General features: G+C 39.5%; 1 protein-coding gene across 4 annotated transcripts in view; it reads left to right on the top strand.

Moving 5' to 3' along the window:
- The first annotated feature begins 999 nt into the window (after window positions 1-999).
- The window catches only part of ARHGEF12 (Rho guanine nucleotide exchange factor 12), a 145,806-nt gene continuing 129,393 nt past the window's right edge, over window positions 1,000-17,412 (top strand). For 3 of the 4 annotated variants that reach the window (XM_047690925.1, XM_047690926.1, XM_047690927.1), the window contains exon 1: window positions 1,001-1,894. In XM_047690925.1, coding sequence (XP_047546881.1) covers window positions 1,863-1,894 — 32 coding nt within the window. In that variant the 5' untranslated portion in view covers window positions 1,001-1,862. Of the gene's footprint in view, window positions 1,895-17,412 lie in introns of all 4 variants that reach the window. The other variant, XM_047690928.1, reaches the window with a different exon arrangement.

Raw genomic sequence — 17,412 nt, forward strand, 5'->3', positions numbered from 1 at the left:
CCATTTCTCCCCACAGCAAGCTTGTGAAGTCGCTGTGGAAAGCACCATGCTTTCTCCATTTGGAAATCATACATTTCACTTTGCCAAGGCAGAAGCAGCCTCAAAGCAATATTATACCAAGAAATCCTGGCTCCAATTCCCAAACTCACTCCCCCGCACCGCCCCCCCGCCCCCAGCCCCACACACCTCCCTCCTCTAACTTTCCCCCGCAGCCAGGACTGGTGCGCGGCGGCCCCTGCCCTGGGACGAGGCCAGCAGGTGCCCAGGTGAGCGTCCAAGGCCAAACCCTCCCTTTGCTAGGGTATGCTGAATTAGGGACGGTGTCCCGGCACCTGGACCTGAGCTCTTCGCTTCCATCAGTCACAAGCGGTCTTTACGTGTTATCAGAAAATAAGAACAAGTACATTCCATTAAGGAATAAACGTTTCCAGGGCAGGGGGGGGCGGGTAATTCCCAGAGAGCCTCTCATCCCGGACGCCTCCGGTCTGGGAGAGTGCTCTTTGGCGGTGTCCGGAGGCAAGCCGAGCTAGTACAAGACACTCTCCAAAGCACAGCTCTCCGGCGCTCACCGGGCCCTGGGACCGACGCTGGGTGGGTGGGACTCCCGGGGTGGGCCGGTTCCCCCCTCCCCCAGCCCTGCAGAACTACTTTTTCGCTCCCCCAAACAGGACTCCGGCGGAGGCGTCCGCGCGGCCCTGGCGCGCGGGGAAGCGCGGGGGAGACGAGGGCGGCCGGGCGGCGAGGGCGGCGAGGGCGGCGGGGTGGCCCTGCGCGCCGCGGAGGGATCCCGGGTGAGGCGGCTTCCCGAAGTCAGAGGGGAGGAGGCCGAAAAAAGTCGGCGGGGGAGGGGAAGCGCGAGCTCGCGCTGGACGCGGCCGGGGCCGGGAAGACAGAACCGGAACCGGAACCCGTGCGCGCGCCTGCGGTCGTCGCGCGGCCCCCACCGCCGGCGGCCTCCTCCGCCCGCCGCGCGCGCGCTCCCGCGAGGGCCCCAGGACCCGGCGAGCCGGGACCCGCGCTCCGAGTGGTCGCTGCCGCCGCTACCTCCGACCTCCGGGGCCGGTGCTTAGAGGCCGGACCGCACGGGAACCTCCCGCCCCTCGCGGGAACGGCCGCCTACCGGCGCGTCGGGGAGGAGCCGCCGCCGCCGCCCGTGCCGACTGCGGAAGAGTCCGGGCCTCCCAGGGATGGGGAGCAGCCCGCGGCGCTGAGAAACCAGGTTCCTGTCACCTCTGGCTGAGGGACCCCCTCTCCCGGCGCCCGCGGTCGTCCCAGCGCCCGGAGCCTGGTGGGGGCGGCGAGGAAGACGAGAGGGGTCCCCCGGCCCGGGGACATGGAGCCGCGCGAGCCTGGCGCGGGACGGCCCGAGACGCGGCCGAGGCTGCGGCCACGAGCAGCCGGCAGCCCCCGATAGAGAGCGGAGAGCAGAGCGGCCGGCCCCTGCGGCGGCGGGGACTCGCAGGCCCCCGAGACTCCGGAGGAGGAGCCGACACCCCAGCCCCGAGCTGATCCCGCCCCAGCCCTGGAGGGATTCCCGGGCCCCTTCCCCTACGGCTCGCCGACTTCCCTCCGTGACGAAGTTTTCTCCTTGTGCCTTCCCGAGGATTGAGCTCTAGCTCTCGAACTCGCCTTCTGGTAGACTTCCTCGGTTTGTTTTGGGAGATAACCTGTTTTGCTCCGACCTACATCCCCTTTCCGTCACCCCCTCCAGTGGGACGTTCTAGATGACTGAATGGAGTTTTGAGTTGGACTTTTGTGTCCCTTACGGAGTCGGGCCTGATCCCAGAGCACTGGGGGTGGGGTGGAGGTGTTACTGTAAAATGCAAGTTGGATAAAAGGAGGACCTCTCGCCAAGGGCCCCAATGAGTGGCACACAGTCTACTATCACCGACAGGTTGGTATGAAGCTCCCCTTGCGCTTAGCTTCCCTGGATTCGGCCTGACCTAGCAGAGAGTCAGTGATTGCCAATTGCCTTGGACCAGTGAAGTTGACAGGCTTAGGAGAGAGGGTTGTTTGGGAGCTCTGCAATTAGTCTGGGGTTGCTGCCAAGTTACCCAGTTGATTGAATTTGGAAATGTAGCTTTTTTCTGGAGAGAAACTTTTCTCCAGATTCTCAGCGAAGGGGTCGGTAAAGCCATGATTGTGGTTTTTCTGTCTGTAGCGGGCATTGGGATTCTGTACTTATCATGGAACCAGAGAAAGGTCATTTTGGGTGAAGGTCAGTGCCCGAAGTCGGCTGGGGTATTGGTGCATCATCGGTTTTCCTCCTGCCCTGTAATTCTCTAGACACTGTTAGATTTTAGGAATTGCTGCTTGTGAACTTCGTTCTGAGGCCACTACGTGATGATTTTTGAACTTGATCTTCTTTGAATATTGAGCTGCGTAGTGTTTATTATCTAATAATTTTCCAGAATGTTGAAATTACTAGTAAATCACAGGCTCTTGCTGGATCTAAAAAGGGGGAGGGAAAGTCATGGGGCTTGATTTTAATTGCTACATTTTTAGCATTTCATCTTCCAGAAGCATTTGCATCGAAGGGATACAAACCCTAAGCGAATTAGGTGGTACAGGGTAGCATGGCAGGTGGATTTGTTGAGTTCTGTGAGTCCTTTCCACTGCTTATCTGTGTTTCCTGGCGGTTGGTGAATTGAGCTAGATTATGGGGTTTAAATGGAGCTTCTTAACTCTTACGGGTTATTCTTTGGACTATTAGGTTAAACAGTAAATTCCTTTACTCTGTTTTATTTCTCAATATCATTATGACATTGTATGCTGGTTCCAAATTTCAGTCAACCTTTTTTTTAAGTCAGTATTCAGACTATTACATCATTTTTTTTTTTAAAGATCAAATAACTGAATGAGGGGGCCAAAGAAAGCACTTTGATGAAGAGTGCAACAATGGTGCTTCTGCAGAAAATAGTTGAATTTCCTAATAAGAGTTTCACCGAATTGTCAGACTCATTTGTTGATTTTAAAAGGGCCAAATTCCATTATCATACCATAACAGCTACTCCAGAAGCAGAACTTCCTCTTCCTGTTGATGCTTTCCAGTGTCACGTGAATGTTCACCTAAAAGATTCCATTAAATATTTAAACTATATTCTTTGTGTATTTTTTATCTTATTTTATTTATTTGACAGAGCACAAGTAGGCAGAGAGGCAGGCAGAGTGATCAGGGGAAGCAGACTCCCTGCTGAGCAGAACGCCAGATGCGGGGCTCTATCCTAGGACCCTGGGCTCATGACCTGAGTGGAAGGCCCCTGCTTAACCTACTGAGCCACCCAGGCGCCCCTCTTGTGTATTTTTTAAAATGCATTTTAGTTTTCAACCTTTCTGATTGTACCCAAGTAGCAACAGTGCTTATCCTAATTTCTTCGGGTTATCCCTATTCCTTTTCCTTTCAGGGTTTTTTGCTGAGAAGTCACTGTAATGGCTGTGTGGGTAATTGTTTTTATTTTCCTGGTTCATTCAGTTCTAGCCCTCTGTGTTGAGCCTTTAGACAAGAAGTCTTATTAGGATCTAATGTAGTATTGGTAGTTTTTATTGTGATACTAGGGGTGCTTAATTTTGTAGAAACAAAACCTGGGGTCACCAGCTCATTTCACATAGAAATCACCTGATAGCACCCACATAATAAACTTCTTCCTTTCTGCTTCTCAGAGATTTGCTTCCTTTTTTTTTAGTATCTTGGAAATAAAATCTTGGGATTTGGAATTTTTTAATAAGTTAGATGAGATATAAATATACAGTAAACATGCCATCAGTGAATGTCTGTTCTTTGCCAGGCCCTGTGCTAGGCACAAAGGATTAAAAGACGAGTATTCTAAGTGTAAGATGAATCTGCGAATTGGTTTGGGTATTAATATCCTTGAATTAGTTCATGTGCTGGCTGATCTCATATACTTTTCTAAACTGAAAAAAAAACCAAACAGACTTCAAAAGCCGCTTAATTTAATATGCATTGCCAAGAGAGTATGGATACCTGTATCTTAGGAATTTGTACTCGTTTTTTTTTTTTAAACAAGATTATTCTTGGGTGACTGTTACATTTTCTTTAAACACGTATAACTCTGCAAATATCAAGCATCCATTTGCTCATTAGGAGAGTAGTTGTCCCTGATTTGAATATATGTTGGGGTGACATCTGGAAGCCGTGGTGTAATGTTATTTTTTTTCCAGTACGTTAACCAAGTTATGAGTATACAGTAGTTCTTAGCTTCTTCTCAGCTCTGTCTACCTCATCCTCTTTTCTCACGGTCTAATTCCAGTGTACTGTAGGTGTATTTTGCTGGTACTAGAGCTATTGGCAAATTAACAGTGCCAGTGTAGCTTTTTAAAGATCCTTTCAAGTTTGAAGTACTGTATGTGGTATGGCTTTGTTTTGTAGAGTGTGCAGACCCACCAGGCCAGCTGTGTGAGTTGGAGTTCTTTCATTGTGGCGCTTCTGACTACAGAGTCTGTCTGTCCTCATTTGAAATCAGACTAGCTGGTTTTGGGCGTTGTTCTGTTTTGCAGTTTGTGGCAGGCGACACATGGCTGAACAAGATAAGAAGGGTTTTATTCTTGTGTTAGGGACGTGCTGGGGCTGGGATGGAATTCAGCTATGTTTAGGCTCTGATTGGTCACTGTGGATACTCAGAACTCTGTTATATTCTGTTATTATTTTACAGTTAAATTAACACATTCATTTACTCCCTTCTCTTCCTCCTCCATCTTCTACTCTCCAGATCCCTCACTCCCTCCCCCCTTCTTAAAAGGTGTAGTCGTCAGTTTAAAATTCAAACTATGTTCCTGGTAGCTACTGTTTTTATGTAGTGTATCTGAATAGTGTTTTTTTTTTCTTAAATCTAAGCAGCTTATGAATACCATCTAGTGTCTTGTTTTGTAACTTCTGTGAGACGTATAGTTTTCCACTTTTAGAATCAGCCCTCGTAAAGTGGTAGAAATATCCGATTGCTCTTCTTCAGTTTGCATTGATTGTGTATTTAGTCTTAAAATATATCCTAATTGTTTGCAGTCCTCTTAGACGCTTATCTTCTTTCCCTGAAAATTTAGGGGTCTTATGGCACTTGGAATTTCTTCTGAGAGATAGAGAAGGGAGAATGCTCTTTCAGTGGATTCCCTAAATGATTTCAGAAAAGTGAATTTTCAGGGACGATACAGGTGGGATTTTGTTATAACAATAAATGGATCTTTGGTCTAGGACTTGGGGATTTTGTTGTTTTGATTGGTAGATAAAGGTTTTTGATATGTTGGCATTTTCTTAGTACTGAGTTCACGTGTAAACTTGTTTAACTTAAGCAAACTTCTGGTGAGTGTGTAAAGCTGTGACTTTATATGCATATACACAGTAATTGACATTTTCATCCAGGTTACCTTTTCTGCCATCATTGCCATATAATGCTTTTGATTAAAACAAAACAAAACAAAACAACTCCTGTATGTGTGCTATTTCAGGATTGTCTGAGTCATCTGCAGGCTTGAGTTATTTGTACCGTTTACTTGTAAAGTCAGTCATTTGATAAATACAAAATTGAGATTAGGGACCAGGGTCCCAGTGCTAGCTTTATTTCGGTTTAATGTTCTTCCAGTGCAGTATAAAATCCTGATTCATATAGACATGCAGTAGTACATTTACTTGTACACGTTTACATGAGTCAACATGTAGAGTAACGTTTTAAAAAAGTGCAGAGCTGTACTCTTCCTGATTAATGGCACATTTATAAGATGTTCATAGTTATTTGGTGAGGTGACAAAGGAGCTCTCTGAATCATTGCAAAAGTATGGTGACCTGGTAATGCTGCTTAACGCACTGGTGGCTTCTCATTAAAATGTGTTAGATAACATTGAGTTAGTGCATTTTATTTATTATAAATTATATTTATTATACATTTATTCTTTTTTTTTTTTAAGATTTTATTTATTTATTTGACAGAGAGAGATCACAAGCAGGCAGAGAGGCAGGCAGAGAGAGGGGAGGAAGCAGGCTCCCCGCAGAGCAGAGAGCCCGACGCGGGGCTCGATCCCAGGATCCTGAGATCATGACCTGAGCCGAAGGCAGCGGCTTAACCCACTGAGCCACCCAGGCGCCCCTATACATTTATTCTTATATATTTATCTGTATTACTATAAACACATTTTATTATAAATTTTAACTAAATTTGCATTTTCAGTTTAAAAAGTTAAAAAGAGGCAGACATTGATGAAACCCATAGATGGTGGATTTTACATCTTTTTCTGAGGAGCATTATGATTCCAGAGAAAACAGAAAATCTTTCAGTAGACATATGTGGTATTCTCTTCTGAAAGCCATCTGGAAATGGGTATGAATTGCCTACTAAACTGATACAGGTCGAAGAAAGCAGAATATTTTAGTGGTTTTCCAGGGGTCATTGGAGAGACTCTTACATCCTGGTCGTCTGACAAAATTATGAGAAATGTTTCTTATCATGTAATTGCTTATCTCCTAGAAATAGACAATGTCACATTTTCAGGAACAGATTGCTGGAGCATAACTTCTTTTACTCTCCTTTGTTAAAATTTGATGATGTTTTAAAGTTTCATTTGAAGACCTTCTCTTTTCCCTTTTAATAACTGAAGAGTCCTCAAAATAGGGGCATTTGAACCGAAAGTTTAAAATGAGCAAAATTATAAATATTTTGTTTCTTTTTGAGTAAAACGCTCTGGCGTATGTAAGAGTATCTTATTGTAGTGTAATTCTTTAACATTTACAGTGTTCTGACTCCCCATAGGGCAGATCATTATTTACATATAGGCAACTCATGCAGTTTACGTCAAGATGATAAAACTGGAAAGGAGAGACCCACGATTTTAACCTAGATTTTCTGACTCTCAAGTCCCCCATTCTTTAGTTGTAATTATTGTCTTTCTCTGTGTATTTTTTTTTCCTGTCCTACTTTCCTTTAGTAATTTTCCAATCTGGCCAAGTTAGAGCCGGATTTTTCTTTTATAGGATGTTTTCTAATACTTTATCTATTCTAGAGGATTAAGCTCTGGTCATTTCCTCACGAGACTGAACAACAATCTGGTAGATCTAGTAGTCGGGAAGTTTTTCTTGATCTTTAGCTCAAACTTTTAATTTGTACTGTTACAAGTATATACTTGCTGTAGCAAGCTAAATAATGCTGTCGTCCCATTTTGTGTTTATACAACTCTAAATGGTTCAGTTAACCAGCACCCTTTCCCTACCCCCACCCTATCCTTTGCTTAGCCAAGTTGTATGTTCTGTTGATTTGTTGTCAAAAAATCATCCTGTCCCTCTTAAAGTTTTATCAGCTTTCCCCCAATTGGTCTCCTAGTGCAAAATTATATTTTTCCTTAGATGTACTCCAAGGACAAAATGTAGTATTCTGTATTTTATCTTTACCCATATTCTAGAGCAGCAAGTTCCAACTTCAGTTTGATGTAATCAGAGGGGCTAGTTTTCTCTAGGCATAGCCCAAGATTAAGGCTAAAGAGGTTCTGAAGTTCATTTTAACTCACTTTTATTTTACTTTTTTGCCACTGTGTTTATAAGAACTATTACTAATGATTAGAGACCATAAAAGAAGGAAAAAGTGCATATTTAAATTATGAAGTACATAAGATATAGAGCTCTTCAATATTTTGATCTTTTTCATTGATAGTAACTTAGTTTAAAATTACTTAAATAGATGTCTTTGTTCTTTTGTATTTTGCTAGCAATTTTGTTTCCTCAAACTTTAGGACTTTAGAAACATGCCAAAATTAGGGCATTTTTCAACTTAGAATATGTAGAATACCAAGATAGCCGTATATGAAGGATTTTGTGAGGCAGCTTCTAACTCCCAAGAGAACCTTATGAAACTAGTGTCTTAGAATAATTTTTAGTTTTTGATTTAATGGAGGTAACATATGATGGTCTGAAGGTCAGTGGCTTTGCCTAAATTGCATAAGCGTACATTGTTGACTTTCAGTAGAAGAAGAAATACACTAAGTTTGCCTTATTGAATTAGCATGCACCAATGCAGCTGACAGTTTAGATTCATACCAAAACAGGATCTTTTACTAATTCAAATGCTGAATCCTGGTTTTTGAGATCATAGTCACATGATAGGCCTGGGTGGCTTCCCGGTGTTGAAAGGCAAGCAAATCTAATGGCCAATGAAAAATTAGATTTCCTGTCTTGGGACTATGAGTAACAATTCACGAAGAAATTCACAAAGGAATGTGAGAAAACCTGGTTTGGTTAATGCTTACAACTAATTAGCCACTTGTTACACTGCTTTTTCTTTAATGTTATAACGCCTATTGTAGTCATTTAAAGATACTGCTCTGAGACTACAGTTTTGGTCAAATATTTCATTTAAATGCTCATTTTAGGTTCACATCCTCAAGAGATCCAAGAGGATTTTGTAGATCTTCTTTGGATTCAGAAATGTAAATTTTACATATATTGTTGAAAACCTGAAGATTTCATCAGCATCTGAAGAAGTTATATGTGAAATTGATCATGTAATGCAGAAATTGGCTGTATCTCATCTAGAAGAATAACAAGTCTAAAATACAGACCATTCCCAACTTGCAGTGGTTTGACTTTAAGATAATGCAGTGACAATATGCATTCAGTAGAAACTGCCCTTAGAATTTTGAATTTTGATATTTTTCTGGGCCGGTGGCATGCATTACAGCACACTGTCTTGACGCTGCTTAGTGGCAGCAAGCCCACTGCTCTCAAGCCATATGATCATGAGGGTAAACAACCAATATACTTAAAATCATTCTGTTATCTGTATAATCGGTTTTTTTACCCTCAGTGCAGTATTCAATAAATTACATGAGATATTCATCACTTTATTATGAAATGGGTTTTGTGTTAGATGATTTTGCCCACCTGTAGGCTAAGGTGAGTGTTCTGCGCACGTCTCAGGCGAGGCTCAGCTATGATGTTCAGTGGGTTAGGTGTACTAAATGCATTTTGAACTTAACAATATTTTCAACTTACAGTGGGTTTATTGGGACATAAGGCTATCATAAGTTGAGGATGATGTCCATACTTAAGTACATATAGGAAATCACATGAAGGGGCTTAGACATACCCTTCCATAGATTTTAGATGGGTTATCTGCCTGTGTTTCAGACGCAGGCTGGTATGATGTGGTTTGCCCTGTACAGTCTCTGTGGTTTACTCAGAGGAAGTGGTTCTTGTGGGTGAAGGTCTGATCTTTTCAGAGATTGTTGGTGGCACATGCCCCGTCAGCTTATTTCCGGTTTTATTGGCTGTTTGGGCAAGACCTTCTCAGAGCAAGTACTGCTGAAGGGGTATTTAAATATTTTGTAGTGCCAGGATAGATGGTTATAATGTATAATATCTACCTCTCAGGTGATATGAGGGTTAAATTAATGTTTGTGAAGTGCTTTGAGATCCTAAGATGAGTAGTGCAGACATGTTCCTAATCATGTTTCTGAGTTACTGCTATGTTCAGATATTGCTCAAATTTAAGGAAAAACATGTTCATGGAATAAAGTGTTGCTCTGTGGACCTTGACTTCTGTAACCATTCAAGTGTTGTTTAATCACTGTAAGAGTCATGGTTAGGGTTTTTTCCCTCTTTTTCCTTTCCTTCTAGCTTTGTAATTTTACCCTACATGGGTGAACTTAATGGAGTAGATACCTCGTCTATAGTACTGCTTAAGGCTTTTTCACAAAACTTAATGTTTCAAGCATGTTTCCTCGCTAGTTTAACTGGCATACTGAAATAATAGAATTTAGAGAATTTCCTTTGAGATCCGTGGTTGTACCACCCATACACAAAACCTTTTATTGGCTTTGCTGGAACCTTAAGATGAACAAACTGATCAAATTGCACATGTCATAATTCTGATTTTTTTTTTTTTTTTTTTTTTTTTTTTTTTGCTTCTAATGTGTAGCCTTTGCCACTAAAAGATTAACAGTGCATATTTTTTGGGAAGAGGCTTTCTTTAAACACTGTCAACTAAGTTTTGAGTTCCTCAAGGGTAGGATGATAGTTCTTAGTCATTTTTTAAGTAATTACTGTTTGCTTTATTGTATTTTTATTCCTTTTTTAATATTAAAAAGCATAAGGAAGATAGCCCAAATTATTCAACTACTCAGACGATGTTGTTCAGGTTTAAAAAATCTACAAGAAAATTCAAGTGATATATAATGTAATGATGAAGTTTTCCTCTGATCTTATCTCTATCCCTGTACTTCCTACCACTTCTCATACTCTCCTCAGAGGTAACCACCATGAAGTTTTTTGGTCTTTCTTCCAAAACGTGCTTACAAATATAGCAGCCTGTCATTTTCATATTCTTTGTATCTACCCTATAGTAGGTATATCAGTTTCTGCTAGGTTGTGCTGCCATAACAACAGCTTCAAATTTCTGTGGCTTACAACACTGGTTCATTGCTTGCTTACATTACACCTTGTCACCTGTGGATTGGTGGCATTTTTGGAACCCTGGCTGAAGGAGCAGCCCCTGTCTGTGACACATCATTTACATGGCAGACGGAAAGAGCAGGAAAACTGAAGCAATCATGCAGGGGCTCTTAAAACTTCTCCTCAGTCGTGGTGCACATGAATCATTCGCATGTCATTGGCCGAAGCGAGTCATATGGTCAAGCTCATTGTCAGTGTGCCAGGGATGAATACTCCTCCCACAGGTGGCACTGCAAGTCACATAATAATGGGTAAGGGTGTATAATCCTTTTAAGGAAGGAAGGGGAGAGTAAAAAATTAGGAATAGTAACATAGTCTGCTACAGGAATGCTTAATAAATGCTTATTAGATGTGTTGTTTTGAATCTGTGTAAGTTTTTTTTTAATGGAATATTTCAAACATACACAGAAGTACAGAGAATAGTATGAAGAACTTCCATGTTCCCATCATTAGCTTCAATAATTATCAGTGCATGGACAGTCTTGGTTCATCTGTTTCCTTGCCCTGCTTCTCTATCAGATTATTTTGAATCAGTTTCCAGATATTTCAACCATACATATTTCACTAAGTACCTCTGAAAGACAAAGTCCGAAAGTGTGACTTCCTTTAGTAAGTTCTTACTATCTACTAGTTTGAGGTAATGGTACTAGGGACTGACAGGTATCAAGTAGGAGAGGATGTTCATGGAGTGTATCTGGAATTTGACAGCCAGAAACCTGTTTTGATTTCATTTTGAATATTCCTGGAGGAGGCTTACAGCAGAATGTCCTCTGTTTCCCAGCACCTCCTTTTCTCCACTTTAGGGAGAGAGAGAGAGAGTGTAAGAGAGTGTGTGTGTGTGTGTGTGTGTGTGTGTGTGTGTGTGTGTAGCAGAAGCAGGTAATTAACCCCTGGAAAAAATAACATTGCAACAGATTTGATTTGCAGGAGGTTTCATTTCTCACTGAGCCTCTGTTGGAATGATGCCAACTGAAAGGAATCCCAGCCCTTAATGGCTCTGAGTCTTCTGGGAGTTCCCAGTCAGTGATGTTATTTACTCTGAAGGAGAAACATCAGAACCATTTATAAAAATCTTATATTCACCTATCCTGTTTGCTGTGCAGAGAAAGGCTCGATCAGTCTTTAAGGAGATCGCTAAGATGATCTAAAAGTAAGGAAGAAAAAAAAGTAGAAGTAAGGAAGAGAGTCTAACTTTAGTTTAGAAATAATTAAAGACGCTTGCCACTCCTCAGGTTATGGACTTAAAGAGGGACTTAAAGCTTCTATTTTGAGTCAGGACTTTATAGATGTTATTAGCATGCAATATAATACAGTAAGTTTACTTGTCATTTCTTCATTGTGCGTCTAAGATCGTCAGCCTCACAGGAAATTCTTTGGGGAAGGGGTGTTAATGTAATTAACAGTGGGAAGCAAATTAAACAGATAGAATCCCTTCTTCAGTTTGCAGATTGGCAGGTGACAGTGAGGTGATCAAAGAGGATTTATACAGACTAGTAAATAAATTATTATATATAACATAATGAAGGTAGTTTATTTTAGTGTAGTACTACTAGCTAATTGTGCTTTTTTGATGGGCCTCTTTCACTGTGCCTAGAGACACTTAGGTTAAAATTGCCTTTCTAGGTATCCAAATGTTTTTTTTTTTCTTTAATGAAGTTATTTGTTAGTCTCATTTCAGGACCTACATAGTAACTGCAGTAGAAGATGCTTGGCTTGTAAAATCATTGGCTTGTAAATACAATTTTTATTTAAATTTGAGTATTTCTTGGCATTGAACTGATTCTGGGTTTGGTTGCTTGGGACAATATAGTCTATTTAAAATGTAAATAGTTTTTTCCCATGGAGAATAACTCTTGGACTTGGCCATTGTTCATGTTATTTTTCTGTTTTATCACAATAGAAAAACATTCATTTTCAGAGATGATAATGTGTCGGTACCTTTGTCAGAATAATATATTTGTACTTTGGTTGCATTTGTTAGTTGCACAAATTGGGGAAAGGTTTGTGGTTTCCAGTTACTGTATTTACCCAGAAGCTCTATAAGATCAGAATTCTCGAGACAGCATTTAGAAGTAAGTTGGGTGTGTTGTGTGGATGTGACTAGTAAAAAAAGAGAAGCTTCTCCCATGCAATTATTGAATAATAGGATACAAGGTACAATTCTCTTTCCAAAAATAGGACTTAAGTAAAATTTTATATGAGTAAATATTAGCAGTTATATTAATTTTTAGTCCACTGGCAGAATTCTTTTTGTCTTTGCAGAAATTAAAAGTAGCTATTAAAGGAAAAGATATTTTAGCTCTTAATTTTACATGTGTGTATATATATTTTTACATGTGTGTATATATATTTTTATATAATATATGCATATATATATATATATATATATATATGTTTTGTTTTGTTTTGTAAAAGAGAGCAATAGAAGAGAACTGATTGAAGGTGGTATAGAAAAAAGAGCCTCCTGGGCTTAGTGTGTCTGACTTGTTCTGCTTATTATATCTGGGAGACCACAGGCAAACTCTCTGAATTCAGTTAAGTTTCCTCATCTATAAAAATGAGGGTAACAGTACTTACTTTGCAGAGCCGGTGGGAAGGTCAGGTGAGAATGTATTTGAGTACCTATAACAGAAGAGGTCAGAAGTTAGAGTAGCTGTTACTGTTTAAATCTCTGAAATTAGTTTGGCTTTCCTAAAATCTGATCTATGTGTGTAAAATGATTTTTGAATTCACATGTATTTGCTGCTTCTACTGTGACAGTGTTTTCTCCTTGCTGTGATAGCATTCCTTATCCTTTATATTTCAAATTGTAGGTTGTTTTTAGAATTAAGATACATTTGGAAGTGAGGAAGAGACAAAAGAGACAGTTATTTCAATTCAGACTGAAACAGTAACCCTTCTAGTTGCTGAACTGGTAAGAATTGGTAAGGCTTGGCAGTAGACATTTAAATTTGCCTTTGATTACTCAGGATTTGTCCAGTTCTGTCTTTACATCATTACGTCATTTGTTTATTCATTTATTCGGTAAATAAGGAATGCCAGCTCTGCATGTATTGGTAAAGTTACTTTGAGCTCTTGCTACCTGCTGATTTATATTTAACAATTAAGAAATTTACCTGTAAGAGTGATATCCATTGATTCATGCTGAAGATTAAGGTGAGAAGTCATGTGTATTTTGGGGAAATAGTGGTATGGAGTTATCAGTGATGAAATTTAATCTTATTTTCCAAATTAAATTGTTCTGTCTCATCACATACTATCCTATTATGTTTCCTTTTTATTTTTCAGTTTAATTATATTTTGGTAAGTTACCTAAAGTGAAAAGGGCAATGTTTTCAGTTGAAATTTAAGAAGCTTTGTGTTCATTGCTTTTGAAAAGAAGAAATCACATTTTATTTTTTAGGTATTGCTTTAGTCACTATTTGAAGGAGAACCTCTCTACTAATTAGCTACTTCTTTGAAGGTATTGGCAACCTGTTAAGCCTATACTTTGTACCTCCAGTGGTAAATATGTTGATTGGATCAAAGATTCTGGAAACTACAATAGTTTGTTTAGCATGCCTGATGACTTGCTGCACTAGCTTTTTATACTTCAGAAAGGTGGAAAGATGACTGGGCGAAAAGTAACACTTTAAGGTAGAGGAAATTTAGTCTTATAAAGAAATTTGGGATGTAGAAAAGGATTTCATGTTTATTGAGTACGTATTAAGTGCTGGGCACTGTCCCAGGAACTTTCTGTGCATCACCTTTTTAAATCTTATAGCTGTGTAAATTAAATATTGTTCTCAGGTTAAAACAGAAAAATGAGGCTTTAAGACATTCACTAACTTGCATAAGGTCCCCATGGTTTCTAAGCAGAAGAGTTGGGATTATGATTCCAATGCTCCTTTTCTTTTGGTCTTCTGGTCTCAGGCTTGCCTATACTGAATAAATTGGCTCATCTCGATCAGTCAGTTGATTTTTTGAATCAGTTGGATAAAGCTCAGAAAGTATTGTCTTTCGACAACACCATTAAAGTGTTGTCATACATTATAATTTTATAACTATATTTTATTCTTTCTATTTTTAATCACCTATTTACTTACTCCCTTTTCCAGATTTCTGACATGGGGGATTTTGTCTCATTTCCTCTAAAGAATGGCTACATTGTGTTTTGGTTTCTTATTCATTGCTTTAAATATACACAACATCTGTAAACACTGGACTCTTTTGAAGCCTAATATACATTGCTTATAGATCATTTTCCATTATAACTATTCTAAAGTTCTTTTAAGAAGTTTAAGGCCCATCTAAAACAAGTTTTGTGAGATTGTTTTGTTTTTTGATTTTGTTTTGTTTTGTTTTTGTATTGTAGGCACACAGAGTAGTAAGAAGGGACTTAAAGAATTGTTATACTGAGTATCTAAGAGGAAGAAAAGGCAGAAACGAGTGATTTTAATGCTAGGTGATCAGACCTTTGTGAAATATAAATGATTTAGGTATATCACGTTTAAGTTTTTCCTAAGCTAGAGTCTTTGTTTGGTTAAGTGGCAGCGGAGATGATACTTTCTCTTTAAAGACTTCTTGTTATAGTAATGATCTTCCCTTTATATTTTATCATTCAGTTTATCTTTTATACCACTTAAAGAAATATGTAAATATCCCTTTTATTTTAAAGCTCTAGATTTATCTTCTGAGCCATAAAAGTTACTTTTTCTTCATTTTTTTTCTCTGTAAAGACTTTTTTTGTTGTTACTAAAATTCTACGGCATGAATCATTTTAGTTCAGCCACTTTTTATGCCATAACATTGGAAGGAAAATTTGCCTAAGAGATAGTTAAGTGTATTTTCTAACCTAATCTTTTTTAAGTATAATTTTTTTTTTTTTGCATTTTCTTAGTAACCTCAGAATCTAGAACAGAGATAGGCAGATAGTTGATTTTAAAAAGAAGCCTACAAACTAAATCTTTTATTGAATAAGTACTGCTTCTCGGTAGAGAAAGAGTAGGAAATTACAATTTGAGAATTTTATTACTAGGTTTAAAACCCACAGAGAGGATGCAGGCAAAAAAGCAATGCCCTTTGAAGCATTCTTATGGATGTGGAGACTTTTCTAACCCTTAGGGAGATCTACAGACATCCGCTATGCTCAGTTCTGGGAAGCTGCTTTTTCCCATGCTTGCAGCCTCCCTGTGGGGTAAAGGTCTGTTAATTTTGCATAAATATTTACCATATCTCATTTTAGCTAGCATTGCTTCCTCACACTGCTAGCAATAAGGAAACCTTTGCTTATCCAGCTTGAAAAGTTTACTGTTCTCAATATGACTAGTCTGGAGTATGTTCCATTATTTTCTGAGGGTTGCTGAAGTTAAAAAATCAGATTGGAAAAAATAACAAGGAGATAAACAACCAATTCATAATCTGTACATAATCTGGTTATTCTAGAAATATTTGCCCACCTTTATTTTTTTTGTATTTAAAAATGAGAAGGTTAGGGGCGCCTGGGTGGCTCAGTGGGTTAAAGCCTCTGCCTTCAGCTCGGGTCATGGTCCCAGGGTCCTGGGATCGAGCCCTGCATCGGGCTCTCTGCTCAGCGGGGAGCCTGCTTCCCCCTCTCTCTCTGCCTGCCTCTCTGCCTACTTGTGATCTCTGTCTGTCAAATAAATAAATAAAATCTTTAAAAAAAAAAAAAGGGAAGGTTAACACACAACAGTGTAATTCACTTCAGTCTTGGCACATCTTACAGGTCAAATTATTTTTTATATAAGAAATATACATTTCTTATATGTATTTGTATAATGCTAGCAGTAGTTTACATCCACATTTATTATACCTTTACAACTGTCCCCTAACAATAACATATAGTTCCTCTGTATCAACCATTATTCTAAATGCTTTGTAGGTATTACATTTCATACATATAAGAACATCACTAGGCAGTTAGCATTCCTATTTTACAGATGAGGAGAAACTTATATTCAGAGACATTCATTGACTAGTCCAGTATTTCCCAGGTAGTACATTTTTGAAGCCAGCTTTCTAATCTAGGTCTTTTGACTCTTGGTTCATTGTATTTGCTACTGCACATAATTTTGGGTACCTATCATTTTCATAAAGTTAGTATCCAAACACAAATAGAAAGTATAAAATTCAAATATAAGAGGTTTCAGCCAAAGAAGGTTACTTTCTTACTATATAATTTATACCAACAGCTTCTAAATTGTGTTCCAGAGAACATCAAGAACAAAAACAAAATTTGTATTTCTTTAATAGAAATATAATTTTTTATTTTGCTAAATTGTCTTTTGATCCCTACATTGTCTCAGGCACTCAAGGCAAAAGATAGAATATAAAATAGAATGACTTGTCATCCCCAAACTTTTATTATTTAAAAAAGGTCCAGGGGTGCCTGGGTGGCTCAGTGGGTTAAGCCTCTGCCTTTGGCTCAGGTCATGATCTCAGGGTCCTGGGATCGAGTCCCACATCGGGCTCTCTGCTTGGCAGGGAGCCTGCTTTCTCCTCTCTCTCTCTCTGCCTGCCTTTCTACCTGCTTGTGATCTCTCTCTGTCAAATAAATAAATAAAATCTTAAAAAAATAAAAATAAAAATAAAAAAATAAAAAAGGTCCAATCTATTTTATTAGTCAAAAGCAGTCCAATATTTGCAATTTCATATGATTTATCCCAGGAGCTTTATCAGTATGAATACATCTTAGATCTTGTCATTGCTTGGAAGGATTCTACTTTCAAATTTTTGTGTTTTTCTATTTCTTACCTTCTCTTCCTTTTCTCTCATGCCCTTTTGCATTACTGTTTTCCTTCATTGTCATCACCAGGCTTCTCATTTCTCCTATTTGATGCCATCTAGAGCCTCTCCTGTTCCTCAGTCATTTATTTCTAGTTGAGTCTTTTTGCCATTCCCTGTACTTTCCTGACCACATAGTAGATACCCAGTAGACTCTCTAGATTATCTGTCATTTTTCTTTAGAGTGG

The sequence above is a fragment of the Lutra lutra genome, chromosome 10 (assembly GCF_902655055.1).
Source record: "Lutra lutra chromosome 10, mLutLut1.2, whole genome shotgun sequence".
In the NCBI taxonomy this organism is placed as follows: Eukaryota; Metazoa; Chordata; class Mammalia; order Carnivora; family Mustelidae; genus Lutra; species Lutra lutra.